General features: G+C 28.4%; 2 protein-coding genes across 2 annotated transcripts; both read right to left on the reverse strand.

The window, feature by feature from the left end:
* Positions 1-3,126: 3,126 nt before the first annotated feature.
* Positions 3,127-4,338, reverse strand: LOC135930106 (octopamine receptor Oamb-like). The gene has a single exon (XM_065466892.1). The coding sequence runs from the start codon at positions 4,336-4,338 to the stop codon at positions 3,166-3,168; it is 1,173 nt and encodes a 390-aa protein (XP_065322964.1). The 3' UTR covers positions 3,127-3,165.
* A 10,382-nt stretch (positions 4,339-14,720) lies between these two features.
* LOC135930025 (adenosine 5'-monophosphoramidase HINT3-like) lies at positions 14,721-15,360 on the reverse strand. The gene is made up of 5 exons (XM_065466792.1): positions 15,240-15,360; positions 15,083-15,200; positions 14,976-15,042; positions 14,808-14,934; positions 14,721-14,766 (listed from the first exon to the last, which is right to left on the reverse strand). The coding sequence occupies exons 1-5, from the start codon at positions 15,297-15,299 to the stop codon at positions 14,734-14,736; spliced, it is 405 nt and encodes a 134-aa protein (XP_065322864.1). The 5' UTR covers positions 15,300-15,360; the 3' UTR covers positions 14,721-14,733.
* Positions 15,361-16,090: the final 730 nt, after the last annotated feature.

Genomic DNA, 16,090 nt, shown 5'->3' on the forward strand with positions numbered 1-16,090 from the left:
ATGTATTGTTAAACGGCTCGTAATTTTTTAAAACGGCTAACTCAATATTTTAGCCGAAAAATATTACCATAAGCCTCGAGATTTCTATAATATATGTCTAGACCTTTGTTCCTTCTATGAGCTAAATCTTTAGGCTTTGCATAATATTTTTTATGGATGAAATATTGAGTTAGCCGTTTTTAAAAATTACTCAAAACGAGCCTTTTAACAACACTATTTTGCCATGTATGACAGTCTTATATAATGTTATTTTGGTTATAATTTTAATCGGGCCGTTTTTTTAAAATCGACCAGAATTGGGCTTTTTTAACAACAACTACACCAAAACAATTTTGATCTCGTTTTATTTTTCTTACATAAAATATTTAGGAGCTAGGGTATTTTAAATTAGATGTTTGCAAAAACATACCACCCTAAATATGTCGAACCGCCCTGAAAAAAAAACAACAACAATTTATTAATGTAAAAATAAATATATAATTATGATGAGGTCAGATCCTATCAGATTAAATTGCTGCCAACAAAATTTGTTATTTGGCTTATTATCGAAAAATCGGCTGAATATCTCGAACTTTAACCTACAGGTTAAGAAGAAGAATAAACAATTTAAACTCCCAAGTTTAGTCTAAAAAAAATCAGCTCTAAACTTCAAGGATTCCCCTTAAATGGCTTAAACCTCGGATAAGCCATTTTGAAGTCGAGTACTGTCAAAAGATGAATTATTTTGTTACTTTTCATAAACAAATAATATATTAATATGTAATTGTATACTATAGGTGTATTTTTGGACAAGTTATATAGTAAATTAGCATTGGACGTAAGCTCAATTTAAAATAATTTATTTTTAAAAAAATTTAATTTTATAAATATCATAAAATGTATAACGAGGACATTTTTTCAAAAAAAAAAACTGAAATTATTTATAATATATTTTAAAATATTATTTGTATATATTATAATTTAGGTCAATTTCTTTTTATATACAAAAAAAGAAATATAAAAAATTTACACCTTAATTGAATTAATAAGTAAAAAAGATTTGTTTATATTATAATAATTTATTATTATTTTTTAACCCTTTCAATTTAGAAGTGAAAGGCTTAAACAAAACTTGAAGAAACGTTTTTACCCTAAATTTGAAGCAGATTGTCCCGGCCCCCTTCTAATAATGATTTGAATTTGAATTAAATTTTAACGCGATTACCAATTGAAAATTTAATATTACATGATTAATATAATTATTATGCTTATTTTGTTTGTTTTTTTTGTATTACGTTAAAAAAAAATTTACTCTTTAAATGATCAAGAACTTTAATACTTCATACCGGGTTCATTTTCAATAATATATTCTTCAAGGTATAGCAACACTTGCTTCTGTCCTAGATGCCCTGAGTCTTGCTAAACCTTAGGGAATATATAACCATAAAACTCGTACGTAATCTATTTCGATTCTGGTTCATTAAAATTTTGAAAAATGGGTGCTGAGTTCTGTTGACGGTTTTTATGTTCCGTCCAGGCTCCTAGGATTTGAGGTTACTGTTTCAAGCTCTGCTTTTAATGAATCTTTTAATGCTTATAAAATTTTCCAAGAATCCCAACATTTTTGAATATATTATTTATGTATTACTCACCTAACGTATAATATAATTTATTATGCATGATTATAGATTATATTAAGAAATTGTGAAAGATAAAAATTATCTATTACATGTTATTTTTTTTTAGGTGATAATAAGTCTAGCATCTAATCATGATTCCAAATTTTAATGATCGAAATCAAACACTTTCAAAGACAAAATGTTAATAAATATTTGCATCCAACAACCGCCCCTGAATCTCGCCTTCGCGGTTCAAATCCGCATTAGTAAAAAGTCTAGTTATTTTACACATCATGTTCAAACCTTAGAACCTTCTCGAAGAAATTTAATAAAAACTATTGCCACTGGATAAATTCAGATATTGAAAATGTGAAATGTGATTATTTAACTATGCATTTAATGTCGACAAATGCTAAGCAGTACTCCCTAATCTCTAAATCAGGGTTTTGGACTCGAATCGGGTTCTGGACTCGAATCGGGTTCTAAAATTTAAAATTTTTTGGTTAGGAATTTTGAAACCGACAGACCAAACAGAAACCGATTTATGGGCAACCCATCGAACCAGGGGAAATATAGATCCGGGGGCGGGTTCGGACTTCTTTTAGAAATCGGTTTTGGATTAGGCCCCGGTTATTAAAATTTCCGCTAAATAGAGTTTAAAATTATTCAGGTCCACAACCCTGCTTTAAATATCGTCATTTTTATGACGAAGATGCCTTTTAGTTTAAACAATTCGATTAAAAGAACTGCCCATATTATATTATCATGTTGCCTGTAACTTAAAAATAATATTTTAAAACTCATCTATTAAATTTGGGATTAATTAAATTATTCTTTTTGAAGCTGGTACTGGTAACATATTCGTATAATAATAGTTATTATATTTTAATTTTAAAAAGACACAATTTTTTAAACATGAACGAATTGTTTGAAAAGTAAATAATTTTTATATAGTTATTAAAAATAAAAATATTTTCTATATGGGATGGATGGTGGTTATGAATCATGATTTTAAAAAAATATATTAAAACTGGAAATATATAGTTATAAATTATATAGGGTTAAGGTAATTTAAAATATGATATATATATACATTTATTACTTTTTAAAATATGCAAAAATTTATTTACAATTAGAAAGGCAGACGATATAATTTTTTTAATGCCAAACCTTCGAATTATCAATTTTTTCGAAATGAAACGTTAGAATGTTTTGTGATTGACCTTACGCTGCATTTATAATAAACGCATTGTTTTCAAGCGTTGCGTTATTACAGCTGATTCAGTTTTAAAAACTAATTTAAGATAAAGAGATAATTAATAAAATATTTTAAGAAAAATCATATACCTTTTTATCGAATTCGATAATTATTTTTATAATCGTATTGCATATTTTTTTATCAACGCACCGCACCATATATTTTTCAAATTTTATCATAGCATTATCATCTGAACGCTCTATATTTATCAATTTATACCTATTTATTGGCTTTATTTTGTAATAACGCAACGCTTGAACATAACGCGTTTACTATAAATGAGGCCATAAGTCACATTACAATCGTAATTTAATTAAAAATATTGCTCTGCCACTTTTTGACCTTACAAGAAGAGGTACTGATGAGACTTAATCTTGTGTGGCTTGTGTAATCGAACTTAGAGTTCTCTATCAATTTGACTAGAGTCCTTTTGTGGCGGAAAAGCCTGCGGTGAATGAAAAAATATATGATAGGGTTTACGGCACTGTTCGCGTAAGCTATCCAAGTTATCAATATGATAATCCATTCAGGGGTCCATCGAATAAAATCGTCGTCATATATTCTATCAATTACCGATAGGGTCAGGATCATGGAGAAGAAAGGTGTCCAGCAAATCAAAAAACAGAATAAGAGCAAAATTACGAACTTGATAGCCTTTTGATCTTGTTTTATGCGTTTAATCTTGCAATTACTTGTTATGTTAGCTATTTTGAATATGTTATTAGTGTGCTTTCTAAGGTTAGTCACGAGCAATACGCAAAACACCACTATTATTAGGATAGGTGCGAAAAATGAAAAACTAGAAAACATCAGGGCTACTTCTAAATTTATCTTCATGTAGCATTTCCTCTTCACCAAACCGAAATGTCCGTCATCATCCAAAGTTACCGCATCGTTGCCAGGCAGCAAATTTACCGCACTTATAGTTCGATTCGACGAAAGGTCACAATTTTGTTGGCAATATAAAATGGGGGATATATTTTTTTCTCCGGGCATAATTCCATATGGCGGAAAACAGTGGTTACAGAAGTAAAAACAAGCCGCGAAGGTGAAACAAATCAGCCATATGATAGACAAGCTAATGTTGTAACGTTTTATGATGCTCTCACCCATGTAATTTAGAGTGTTTCTCATGATTAAGTATTGATCTACAGCCAAAAAAACTATGTGAAGTACACTGACGTTGGCTAGGAAGATAGTAAAACATTTCCAAATTTTGCAGGCTTCATAAGAAAACAGCCATACCTTCCAACCCGTGGAAAATGCGTCCTTCAATACAATTACAAGGCCGAAAAGTAAATCGCCCATCGCCAGCGAAAAAATGATTCTATATCTGGGCATGTTTTTCATTTTGGCGGAGGTCAAATAAATCAGGATCAGCCAGCTGTTGCCCATGATTATGATAAGTGACAAGGAAATCATCAAAGCAAATTTAACCAAGAAATACCTGTCGTTATGTATGAATTCGAATTCTTTCATCATTTTTGTGATGATAATACTTGAAAATAAGAAGAAATTATTCGTCAATCAACGACGTGAAAATCAATGATTCTCCATTAAAATAAAACATTTCGCATACTAAAATATAAATTGACTCAAGTGAAAATGGGAAAAAAATAATTAAATAATTATTAACACGTTTTTTTTCCTCATTCATTAAGCTTTTTAATATTATTTATATTTTTTCTAAATAAAAAGAAGATAGTTATCGTTATAAAGTCTATTTTGGGAGATATTTGAGATCAAATGTGTTTGATTAAAACATTGGATAAATTTTATTTAAGTTCTATAAATAATTTATATTCCGCATGGGAACAAAGATTAATAAAAAGGGCGCATTAGGATATGGAATCCACGGGGGGGGGGGGGCTTGAAATCTCTCGAATTTTAAATCATAGGTATATCTATTTCTAGGCGCGATTAAAAATTTTTTTTTAAAAATCCGATTTAAACTGAAAGTATTCTACCACGTGACGAGTACCTACACCCCTATGAATTTCCCGAAAATTTCCACCATAACCTTTTGCGTATTCTATATATATATTATGAATCAATATAAAATAAAGGTTATAAAGAATAGTTTAAGGGAAAAATGCTTAAAATCTACAGTGTATATACTTAATATATGTTAAAATACATTTCCGGTCAAAACCCTAGGATAGTTAAAACTACCCGATAAAAAATGTTAAACCAAAATAATGATCATGTAAGCCCTCGAGATTTGGGCAAGTAGAGGGTTCCAAATTTTTCTGTCATCTATTGGTAAAATATCCAAGCTTTGCGTAATATTTTATTTTGGCAAAACTTAATCGAGTAGTTTTTTTTTAAAAAAAATCAATTTTATATATAATACTTAGACTGACGATTCATTCATTAAAAGTGTACATCAATGCAAATCAGCTTGAGACGCCATCTTGGTTGCACTAATCATTATTAAAATTTTAAACGAGAGCCTAATTTATTCCTATATCTGAGGCAAACTTTATTAAAGAATTACCGGATCATCGAGATAATAAGGAAGCAAGTTATCAATTTTTAACATGAGAATAATTACTATATGTGTTATCAAAATGGTGGGTCCAGCTGATTTGCTTTTAACGACGCTTAAAAATGCATTTTAATGAATGAATCGTCAGTCTAGGTATTATATATGTCATTGAAAAAAATCGACCTTAAATCGGGCTTTTTAACACAACACTAATTATGAACAGATTTTTTGAATCTAAAAATAGCCCACGATACATGATTTAAAATCGGAAGATTCTAGAATTTTCCATTAATTCCATATATAAGCATAAAAACAAATATATTACCTTTTTATTCCCTCACCTTAAAAGGTGAGAAAGATAAATAAAATGAAATTTAGATATTTTATTATATTTTTATCTTTTTTAACTTGGAGAGGGAATAAATCGATATTGAATAGATTAAACTAATTTGTTATATTCGATAGAAAACCTCACTGATATATATATATACTTATTTTCCATATCTTCATCAATCAATTCGTATTTAATTGTAATATAGAGCAGAGGCTTTTAAACATTCCCAATTCTCCTCCCCCCTTCTGATTATTAAAATATAAAATGGATTCATATTGTAAATAACGTGTTTACTCGAAGGAAATGACGTATATTTTCATTGCTACCCTTGCCTTATTGGAGCTCCAAATTTAGGTTTCGTTCAAAATTTTAATATTTGTGTTTTTTAATGTTATATTAAACATTATCAATTTTTTTGGCTTTTATCTCTGGGTCAATTATTGCAGATTTATATGCTTATAAATCAATGATGTATAACGTGGGATAACGCTTTATAATGGCGTTACCCTAGGGAAAAAGTAACGTTATTCTTAAGTATCTCTGGAAATTAAACGAGTAAAATAAAACAAAATTATTATTCGAGTAGCGTATATTTTGTTCGTTAATTTTAAAAATATGTAAAAAGTTAGATATAATATAAGTGCTAAATTCCTATTGGCCTGAAAATTTTGCCAAATGCAGACCTCTAATAAAAATAACGGACGGGTTAAAAAAAATTCAAACAACTAGTGGGCGGAACTTTTCGGCTAAAACCGCGCTCATTGCAGATCTCTAGTGTATACGTACATATTTAAAAATGATCTTTCTACAGCATAAATTAGACGGAACATTTTAACCGTTTTACCAATAGCAACTTTACCCCAAGTTTATATATATTGTATAAATCGTTATTTCGTGACTTCTAGCTAAGCCACAAACTTTCTTTAAATTTTATTTTATAGCCATGGCTTTAAGAAACATATATTCAAAATTTTATATTCTGAACCTTAATATATTTTGTTAAAAGTAAAATAATTTGAGCGTGATTTTTATAATTTTTGGGTAAAAAAAAGAGGGGATTTTTGAGGGAAAGTTTTCCAAAAGATGAACATACGTAAGAAATTAGATATAAAAATACATCTCCATACCAAATTTAAAATATCTATGCTCAAGAGTTAAGAAGTTATTTGCGTTAACATTGTTACCCTGTCAATCGCTTTACCCCGGTCTCCCCTACTGAATAAATTGCTATTGCATGAAAAGTTCCTTACGCATACCTAAAATATACTAATATATTTCTACATCTACATCCGACCAAAAGCCCTATTTTCATATTATTAAAACCTGGATATATTATTGCCTGGTTTAATGAGAGTCGTTATCGAAAAAATTTAATTTTACATTGCCTATTTCATAATGTATCTAATCAGCATAGATTTTGCAGTATTTAATTGCGCAAGGCTCATTTTACAGGCGAGCCAATGAAAGTTTAAAGAAACATCTGAGTTAATCGTTTTCGGTTCGGTTTAAGCTATTTTAGAATAATCGGTTAGATGGAGTCATTACCCAACTTTAATATCCACTGAATTGGCGGAAATTTGAGCCGCTAATTTACCACCCCCCCTCCCCCCCCCCAAAAAAAAGAATCCATCCAAAAATCAACCCTTTTTTGAAGAATTGGAAATATTTAACCACCGTGGCAAATTTATTTTTGTATACTATATTAAACTTGCATTTGTATACGCGTTTTTTATGCCATATAGTGTCCATATTCTATCTAATTTGCATTTTAAAAAGTAAAAAAGGCTATATGTTTTTTTTTCATAAAAATTGATTCTCTTATAGAGGTAAAATTTTAATAAAATTCTCCTAACTTACGGGCTCGCTCTGGGCTGGGTCAAATTGGCCAAATACGATATATAAAGTCGAATGGGAAAAATTCTTTCCCAATGCGACACCCACCACTCTCTTCCCAAGCCAAAAAATACCTGATGTGGCTAAAAAATTAATAAGATATTACTGATTCCTAATTTACATTTATCCATCACATTCACAAACAGAAATAAATAAGTTACTAATTTATTATAAATTAATATCGATTTCAAATTTTCCTCGGTAATATATTTATCTATCATTTTAAAATATTCTCAAATCATCTGAATTTCACTGCAAAATTAAAGTAAAATATTTCAAAAAAAAAATGGCTACGATTTGATTGAGACTATGAGAATAGCTGAAAGCATTATGGAACTTAAGGAAATTAGGACAAATGTACAGATGACGAATTTCATAAATTATATATCATTGTTTGAGTCAAAAGCAGAGCTCTATGAATTTAATATTTATCTACCACGATTCACAACAAAGCAAGCTCAAATAAAAATAAAGAACTTTCGGGGGTTGATCTGAATTAAAAACTCAGCCCAAATTATTTATAAAATTTTAAAAAAAATATAATATATAATAAAATATATTTTTTTCATATTTTTAAGAGAAAACCTTAAAGTAACGAGTTACGTTTTGCATCACTGTTAACTCAAAAAAATAATAACCTTTACTCGTTACCTTTTGAAACAAGTAACGATTGTCACTCCTTTTCCCTAAAAAAGTAAGGCCGTTGAAAACGACGTTACCTACATCGACACACAGTTGTTTTAAATCAAATAATGACATTATTTTGTTGACATTATTTTGTTGACATATTCTCACAGAATAAAAACTGAAACGCTTAGATTTTTTTTTGCTTAATTGCTCAGAATATGACCTAAAGCTAGGGATTTATATTTAAATTCACAGATATGTTAAATTCAAAGATGACTTTGCAAAAGTAAAAATTTTGATTTTCTCAGAAGAAATACTAAATCAATCAGTAACTTTTTGTTATATGAAAGTATTTCATATTCAAATTAAAGTTATTTAAATAAATTTGTTGGAGTTTTATTAATTTATGTTCTTGCTGAGTTTTATAATCTATACTCTCGGGCTATCGTGGGGTAGGGAGAGTAGGGAGTACAATTAATTAACATAATATCTTGACATAACAAATTAAAGCTAATAAGATAAATTGATTACATTGAAGCTCAACAATATGTCATCAGGGTGAAGAGGATGGGGTAAATTTTTTAAACATAATATATAGGTATCAAATAAAAGCTAATAAAAAGTTATTGATGCTCAATATTCTATGTCATCAAAGTATGTGTTGAAGGTGGGGGGGAGGGGGTAAAGCTTTCTACATAATTAGTCAACATGGTAACAAATGAAAGCTATAGGTATCAAATGAAAGCTATTAAAAAGATAAATGGTTATTGAAGACTCAATGTCACTAAAGTACTTGTTGGGAGGGGGGAATAATTTTTATAAATGATGTCAAAATGCGTACCAAATGAAAATTTATATAAAGATGATGCTAATCATTCGGTGTTCAGGTAGGTGTTGGGGAAGGGGGGGGGGGAGTTGACAAAAGTGCACAGCAAAATTCTCTTCTCAAAATGACTATTGCATAAAATCTAATAAAAAGATCAATTGATTACATTAATAATCATCTCTCAGGGGTGGGGGTTTGTTAAAATCTTCCAATATTATGTCAGCAAGTATCAACGCTAAAAAGGAGATTAAATGATTTTCATAACTCGACGTCTTTGAAGTAGGTGAGGGGGGGGGAAGGGGGTGGTAAAAATTTTATAGTATATCTCACATCGGTATCTAATAAAAGCTAATTAAAAGATCAATTGATTATATTGATACTCATCTTCAAAGTGGGTATGGTAGGGTAGGGGGGGGTTAAAAATATCCTAGCATAATATATCGACATGGGTATCAAATGAAAGCTAATAAGGAGATCCATTAATTACCTTACTGATCAACACTCTACTTGCTTGTCGGATTGGTCCGTAACTTCACTATTGCCTATTAAATTAAAGTATAAAAACCAGAAAAATAAAAATTTTAATTTATTTTTAAGAATTTGAACAAATTTTTTTTAAAAATATATATTTAAAAACTTTTTAAAATTTTTTTGGACACCGAGAACTCTCTACTTTTAAAAAAAAATCCTGGGAGTCAACAAAAATACGAGGGTTCTACACGCTAACTTTTTTGGTAGCGATAGCTAATAGCGCGCTATATTTTTCCCAATTTATTTTTTTAGCGCGCTTCTTTTTTTTGCACTACTTAGCTACTTTTTAAAAATAAAATGAACGTAACTATAAACATGAAATTTAAATATAATATCATAATTAATTATAATTTTTATGATTTATTATTTAATTTTGAAATTGAAATTTATATATTTAATTTTGTATTATAAACCGAAATCATCTGGTGTAAATTATTTAAAATGTCATCTAAAAATGGATATCCATAACGTTGTAAGTGAGTCAGACAATAATGATATTAATGAAGGGGAAATACCCTGGAAGAAAATGTTCTTGATAACAATAATACAAATTTCCCATTTCCAAAATTTGAAAAATATCTTCAAATTAATGCACAAAAAGTGGCTACAAATTTATTTATTTAAAATTTTAAAAAATATATCTTCAGATAAAACACCTAAAGGTAATTGTCATTTTTAAATTATAATAGTATTTATTTTATAAGAATGTTCAAGCCAATAGTTTAAAAGAGATAGAAAAACATCTTAATAATGTATAGGGGAGATTACATCCAAAAACCAATTCAATCACTAAATTGATTAATTATTGCCCATGCCCATAAACTGGTTGTTTAAGTTATTGTCAATTTTATAATTAAAACAGTTAGTATAGGGGAGATTACATCCAAAAAACCAATTCAATCATAACTTAATTGATTAATTATTGCCCATGCCCATATTTCTTACAAACTGGTTGTTTAAGTTATTGTCAATTTTATAATTAAAACAGTTCAGCCAATGTCCTTGGTTGATAATCCATCATTTACCATGATGATTAAAATACTACTGGTACAACATTTTTATGTTCGCCAGACACTAATGATCAATATACCAGATAAAAGTGATGAAAGATGCTCTAATAGCAGAGTTCTCAGAGATATCCTATATATGTACCTGGCAGATAGTTGGACACATAACAGAAGGTAAAAGCTTATTTATATTTATAAATTGATCTGATAATAATGTTTTTAGAGCTTATTTAGGAATCACAGGCCAATCGCTAGCCCTAAGACTTTAAAGAAGATCTATGCTCTCAAAATGAAAATAGGATACCAGATATATAAAGTGCTTGAAAATAAAATTTATGATTTATCCCAATTTTAAACTAAAAAATCAATTCCGATGATGCTAAAGATCAACGTGAAAGGCTCATGGTAAAGCTGAATAGTCTTATACAAACAAAGATGTCCTAGTTGCAATTATAACCATAAAAATGACTTCCAATGGTAATATTTTTTAAATAAAGGATACCAATATAAATAGAAAAGCCCCTAAACGCGCTTTTTAAAACTAAAAATACTAAAATGAGTATTTTGATAAATTTTTCTTATATTAAAAATATGTATAAAAAATTAAATACTTTCTTGCCCTCAAAAGTGCTAAGCCGATACTTATACTTTCTGATCGTCGCTCTAGACTTGGTTATGATAGTATAGAAATAATTTTTTTTATTAAAATGCAACAAAATAAATAAAAAATGAATATTACCATAAATAGTTATTTTTATATCAAACTATATTTAAATATTTATAAATGTTGATTTTTATGTATTATGTACTATAAAATTACAACATAAAAATAAGCTAATTTTAAAAAATAGTAACTAATAGCGTGCTACTTTTTTTTTGATGGGTAGTGATAGCGGTAGCGGACTACCTTTTTAGACAAATAGATGTCAAGATTTTCAAATTGCGGTAGAAATTTGGTATTTTGCGGGTGAAATATTAAAATTGAGACAGAAATATAAAAATTGCCATTGGCTTAGCTATTCCCCTATTAATTCTTATAAATACTTTATAGAAAATTAATTAGTTTGTAGTTATAATAATTATATTTTATTTGAGATTTAAATAATGGAATTAAACATTTACCGTCGTTATTAAGATATTTAAAAAATTGCTGGCATGACATATTATGTTTAACCATTAGATCGGCCTCTAATTTTGTTAGAGCAATCCGATTTCTCTCCTTTCCAGGCAATCCTCGTCAGGCTAAAAACGTGCTCCGATAAGACATTAGAATGAGGTAAGGAGAAATCATACTCGCATCCACCTAAGGGAATTTATCGTTATTACGAAAAAAATCCACTTAAACCATCTACCTTTGAGTATTCTGACGAATCTTAAAGAGAGCATTACAATTTCTACAAACAAAATATCAATGTCTTTTGGATTTTAATATATTTATTAAATTATAAAAATTATCATTCGATAATATCTATACACTTGTAAATCGAGTTATTGAAATCAAATTTTGCTTGAAAATAAAAATATTTTCTCCATTTAAAAATACATTAGAGTAATATTTGAACATATAATATGATATCTATAACAAAGCGCCATAAAATTTTTTGTCAATTTTTAACTGTAATGACGAACACAGCTGCAGCATAATTTTGTGAATTTTTATTTAAAAAAATTCTTCTGATTGAACTGCATATTAACAGCATGTAGTAGATTGCCTACATGTGAAACCATTCCTAAACAGGCCTCTGCGCCTCTGGCATTTCAATCCCGAAAAATTTTTTCAAAATATTAGGACAGCTTTCTAATCTTTATTTAAGAAATATTTTATAAAGGTACGTAAAATTTTAAAATTCTATCGATGGTATTAATGATAACTACATGATAGTAACATGTCGCAAAAACTCACACCATTCTAAGTCAGACCAATCCACCAACTCTTTTAATTCATTAACTCTTTTAGCTGATTAACTAAATTCGTTAAAACATTTCATTCACAGATAATACATTCATTGCCTTCTTGTAAGAATTATGTAGTACAGCCAATTGTTATTAAGTCAACAATGTGCTGCCTCAATAATGTATAAATACACTCTGGTTTTGGCCAAAATTCGCTGAGGAATTATCAGCGCAGAAAGCTGACATGCAAATCATTGATAATCCCGAATCTGCTATATTTACCATTATATGGCTAGCCATGTCTTTAGATTTTTCAAAATTTAATAGTTTCATTGAAACGCCCTTATTTTTGTTAAAATAGCGAAGGATCAAGGGAAATGTTTTAATATTCCCCTTATTAGATGCATCTGTTAGAATTGCATATGGATACCCATATTTCAAATCGTCAAGAATTGACTTCTTGGATTAAGGTCCTAAAACATTGGTGAAAGCCTTACTCGTTTTTGTTCGTCAACAAGTAAATTTTTCACTTATCTTGGAGTCGTTTATTATGTATTTAAACGCTATATTATACACAAAGACACATGAAAACGATAAAATATGAATGAATGATGTTGATTTATTATTGGATAAAAATAAAAAAGGTGAGTATAGAAAGAAATTTACATACTAGACATGTTTATTTATTTTAAAAAATAATCAATTACTGTTTCTCAAAATTATTATTTATATATTAAAAACGATAAAAAAATGATTGTACGAAAGAAATTGTAGCAATTACTGTAGTTCCGAGGGTGTGAGATGTAGTGTTGTTAAACGGCTCGTTTTGAGCCGATTTTTAAAAACGGCTATCTCAATATTTCTTCCAGAATAATATTACGCAAGCCTGAAGATTTTGCTTATAGAAGGAACAAAGGTTCTGACATCTATTGCGAAATCTCATGCTTAGGCATTTTCTGGCTAAAATATTGAGTTAGCCGTTTTTAAAAATAGGCTCAAAACGAGTCGTTTAACAACACTAGTGAGATGTTGTAAACAAAAAATTGCGGGAGTCTCCCGTTGATGGAAGGGGGATACCTGGCAACCCTGGGTAGCACGCTACTTTTAAAAGTGGGGTTTAACAACTCCAGTAGGTTCATGTCATGGTCCGCGTTCACATCTTTGGTTTTTTTAAATTTATTTTTTTGGTTATTTCAAAAACGTCGTTTTATTTTTGATTATTAAAAAAAATTAATAACTAAAGGGATTTTTTATTTGTTTATTTTCTGAGCCCTTTTCAATGGTATAGATGTAGAGTAAAGATGCCTAAAAATATAAAATAAGACAGTTATTTTCAAATATAAAAACAGAAATTTTCTTTACATAAAAACAATATTAAAAATTATTAAAAAATTTTTTTAAAAAAACGGATCCTTTAAACAAAATGAGCAAGTTATATATTAATTTTAAAAGTATAATTTCTATGAAAATGTTAGTAAATTATGTTTAATAGTATTTGCAGTAAAGTGGAAATTTTTCATAAATATTGTTATAATAATTTTAAAAAAACGTTTTTTATCCTAAAATCATATTTTTCTCTATATACTTGTTATATATTGACACTTTATTAGATCCCTTATTAGGTCCAGTCTATACAATGTCTATATTGGTTAATTTAAACAATATTTTCTTTTCAGGAAATCCCCTGGAGTTTTATCACTTATAATAATGAGTCTAAGTTTTATTAAGGGGAGTTTCTCATTTGAATACATTTTCTCTTTAACCTTTATAAATTTGTCCTACCTTTTTAATTCTTTTATTTATTTTTTTTGAATTTTTATATAATTCATAATCCAAATATGTAGATTTTATGCTAAGATAATAAAGAATTTAAAATATATTATATTGTTATTGGTTTATATACTAGTATTGGATTTAAATATTATCCATATCCAAAAAATAATATTTGAATAAAATTGAATTTCTTTTATATTGAATTGCTTTAATATTGGCTCTAAGTGGTATTGTTTTTAAAAATCAATATAATATTGAAATTATGGATTGTATTGGTGTAAAATCCCAAATATTGATATTGTTGCCTGTAATATTGGTATAAAATCCCAAATATTGATAATTTTATAAAAAGAATTTGGATAACCTAGTTTTAAAAATTTCATTTTTTATATAACAGGTCTATATATAATAGACATAAATTTATTTTACAATATAATTTACTATAAATATATTAGGTATGCAAATGCAAAAATATAAATATTTAAAAATTAACCAAACATAAAAATTATTTAGAAAGCTTCTGGATTACATCTTCAACCTAAATTAATATCTAGTATTCAAAAATCAAAATTTATATACTAATGTAAACCAAGGAGTATTGGGTTTAAATTCTAATTTTTGTAGCAGCTTCAGGGATTTAATTGGATATATAACATGTAAATGCATATGTTCAATTGAATTAAATGGATATTTATGAAAGCCCATTCTAATATAAATGTTAAAGTAAATTAGATATATAAAATGAACCTTATTTGAGATTTATCAGGATTATACTGTTGTAATATTTTAAAACCAACATCCACTAGATTATTTACTAAATACAATATTTCTAAAAAAAATTCACATTTAGAAACCTACACCAAGTTCATTACAAGAAACATGTTTTATATTAGGATAATGAATCTTGGGCATAACCAAATAGTGATACTTTGAGGCAGGATTTTTATCTGTAATGGCAAGAACATTTTCATCCTTATATGAATAATTAGATAAGAAGCTTAATTATATAACTTCATGTAATACATTAGCTGGCATTGATTTATCAATAATTTTACAAAATATGCATGGCATATTTTTAAGAAAATAGGTTTGGAATTTCTCTTATAATATTTCAAATTTTAAATCGAAATATTATTGGTTATCTACTTAACTGATCTGTAGGCAATCATATTTTGAATCGAAACGAAATGATACATTTTGGTCAATGAGCCGAGATATTGGATTGGCTCTTTAAAAGTATTAATTTTTACTGAAATACATTTTGTCCTATTTCATAATTTAAATAAATGATTCCCCCCTCCCCAAATAAAATTTATTCCTAACCTACCTCAATTAAAGCCTATACCCCTTAAAAGAAATTGGAAGCAAACTATTCATACCACCCCTTCCTCCGCTCATGTAGACGCTGTGGCTAGTGCCCCCTGATACTTAAGTTTATTGTGTTAGACAATGGACCACAATTTATATGAATTTCTTATTTACTGTGTAAATAACATACGGCATATACGTTTGACACCCTATCATCTGAAGACAAATGGATTAGCAGAGAGTGCCATAAGAACTTGAAAGGTCGCTATTAAGCAACGGAGTTAATATCTGATCAGGAAGAGGCTTAGTCACAAATTTTAACACCCCATCAACAGGGGGAGCATAGCTGTTCCGGGAGACCTCCGTCAAAGATGTTACTTGGATGACGATTTATAACAGAGGCATAACTAACCTTTACGGCCTCAGGGGGCTCAAATTTTTTTTAAAAATCATTTTCATTTTTTTTAGCTAACATTATCTAAATATCTTCTTTTTTTTAGTGGTATTAAAATAAAATTTTAAATTTTGAGGGGGTTTTTCAAATTTTTTAGAGA

This window comes from Gordionus sp. m RMFG-2023, chromosome 5, assembly GCF_954871325.1.
Source record: "Gordionus sp. m RMFG-2023 chromosome 5, tfGorSpeb1-WG-v2, whole genome shotgun sequence".
NCBI lineage: Eukaryota > Metazoa > Nematomorpha > Gordioida > Chordodea > Parachordodidae > Gordionus > Gordionus sp. m RMFG-2023.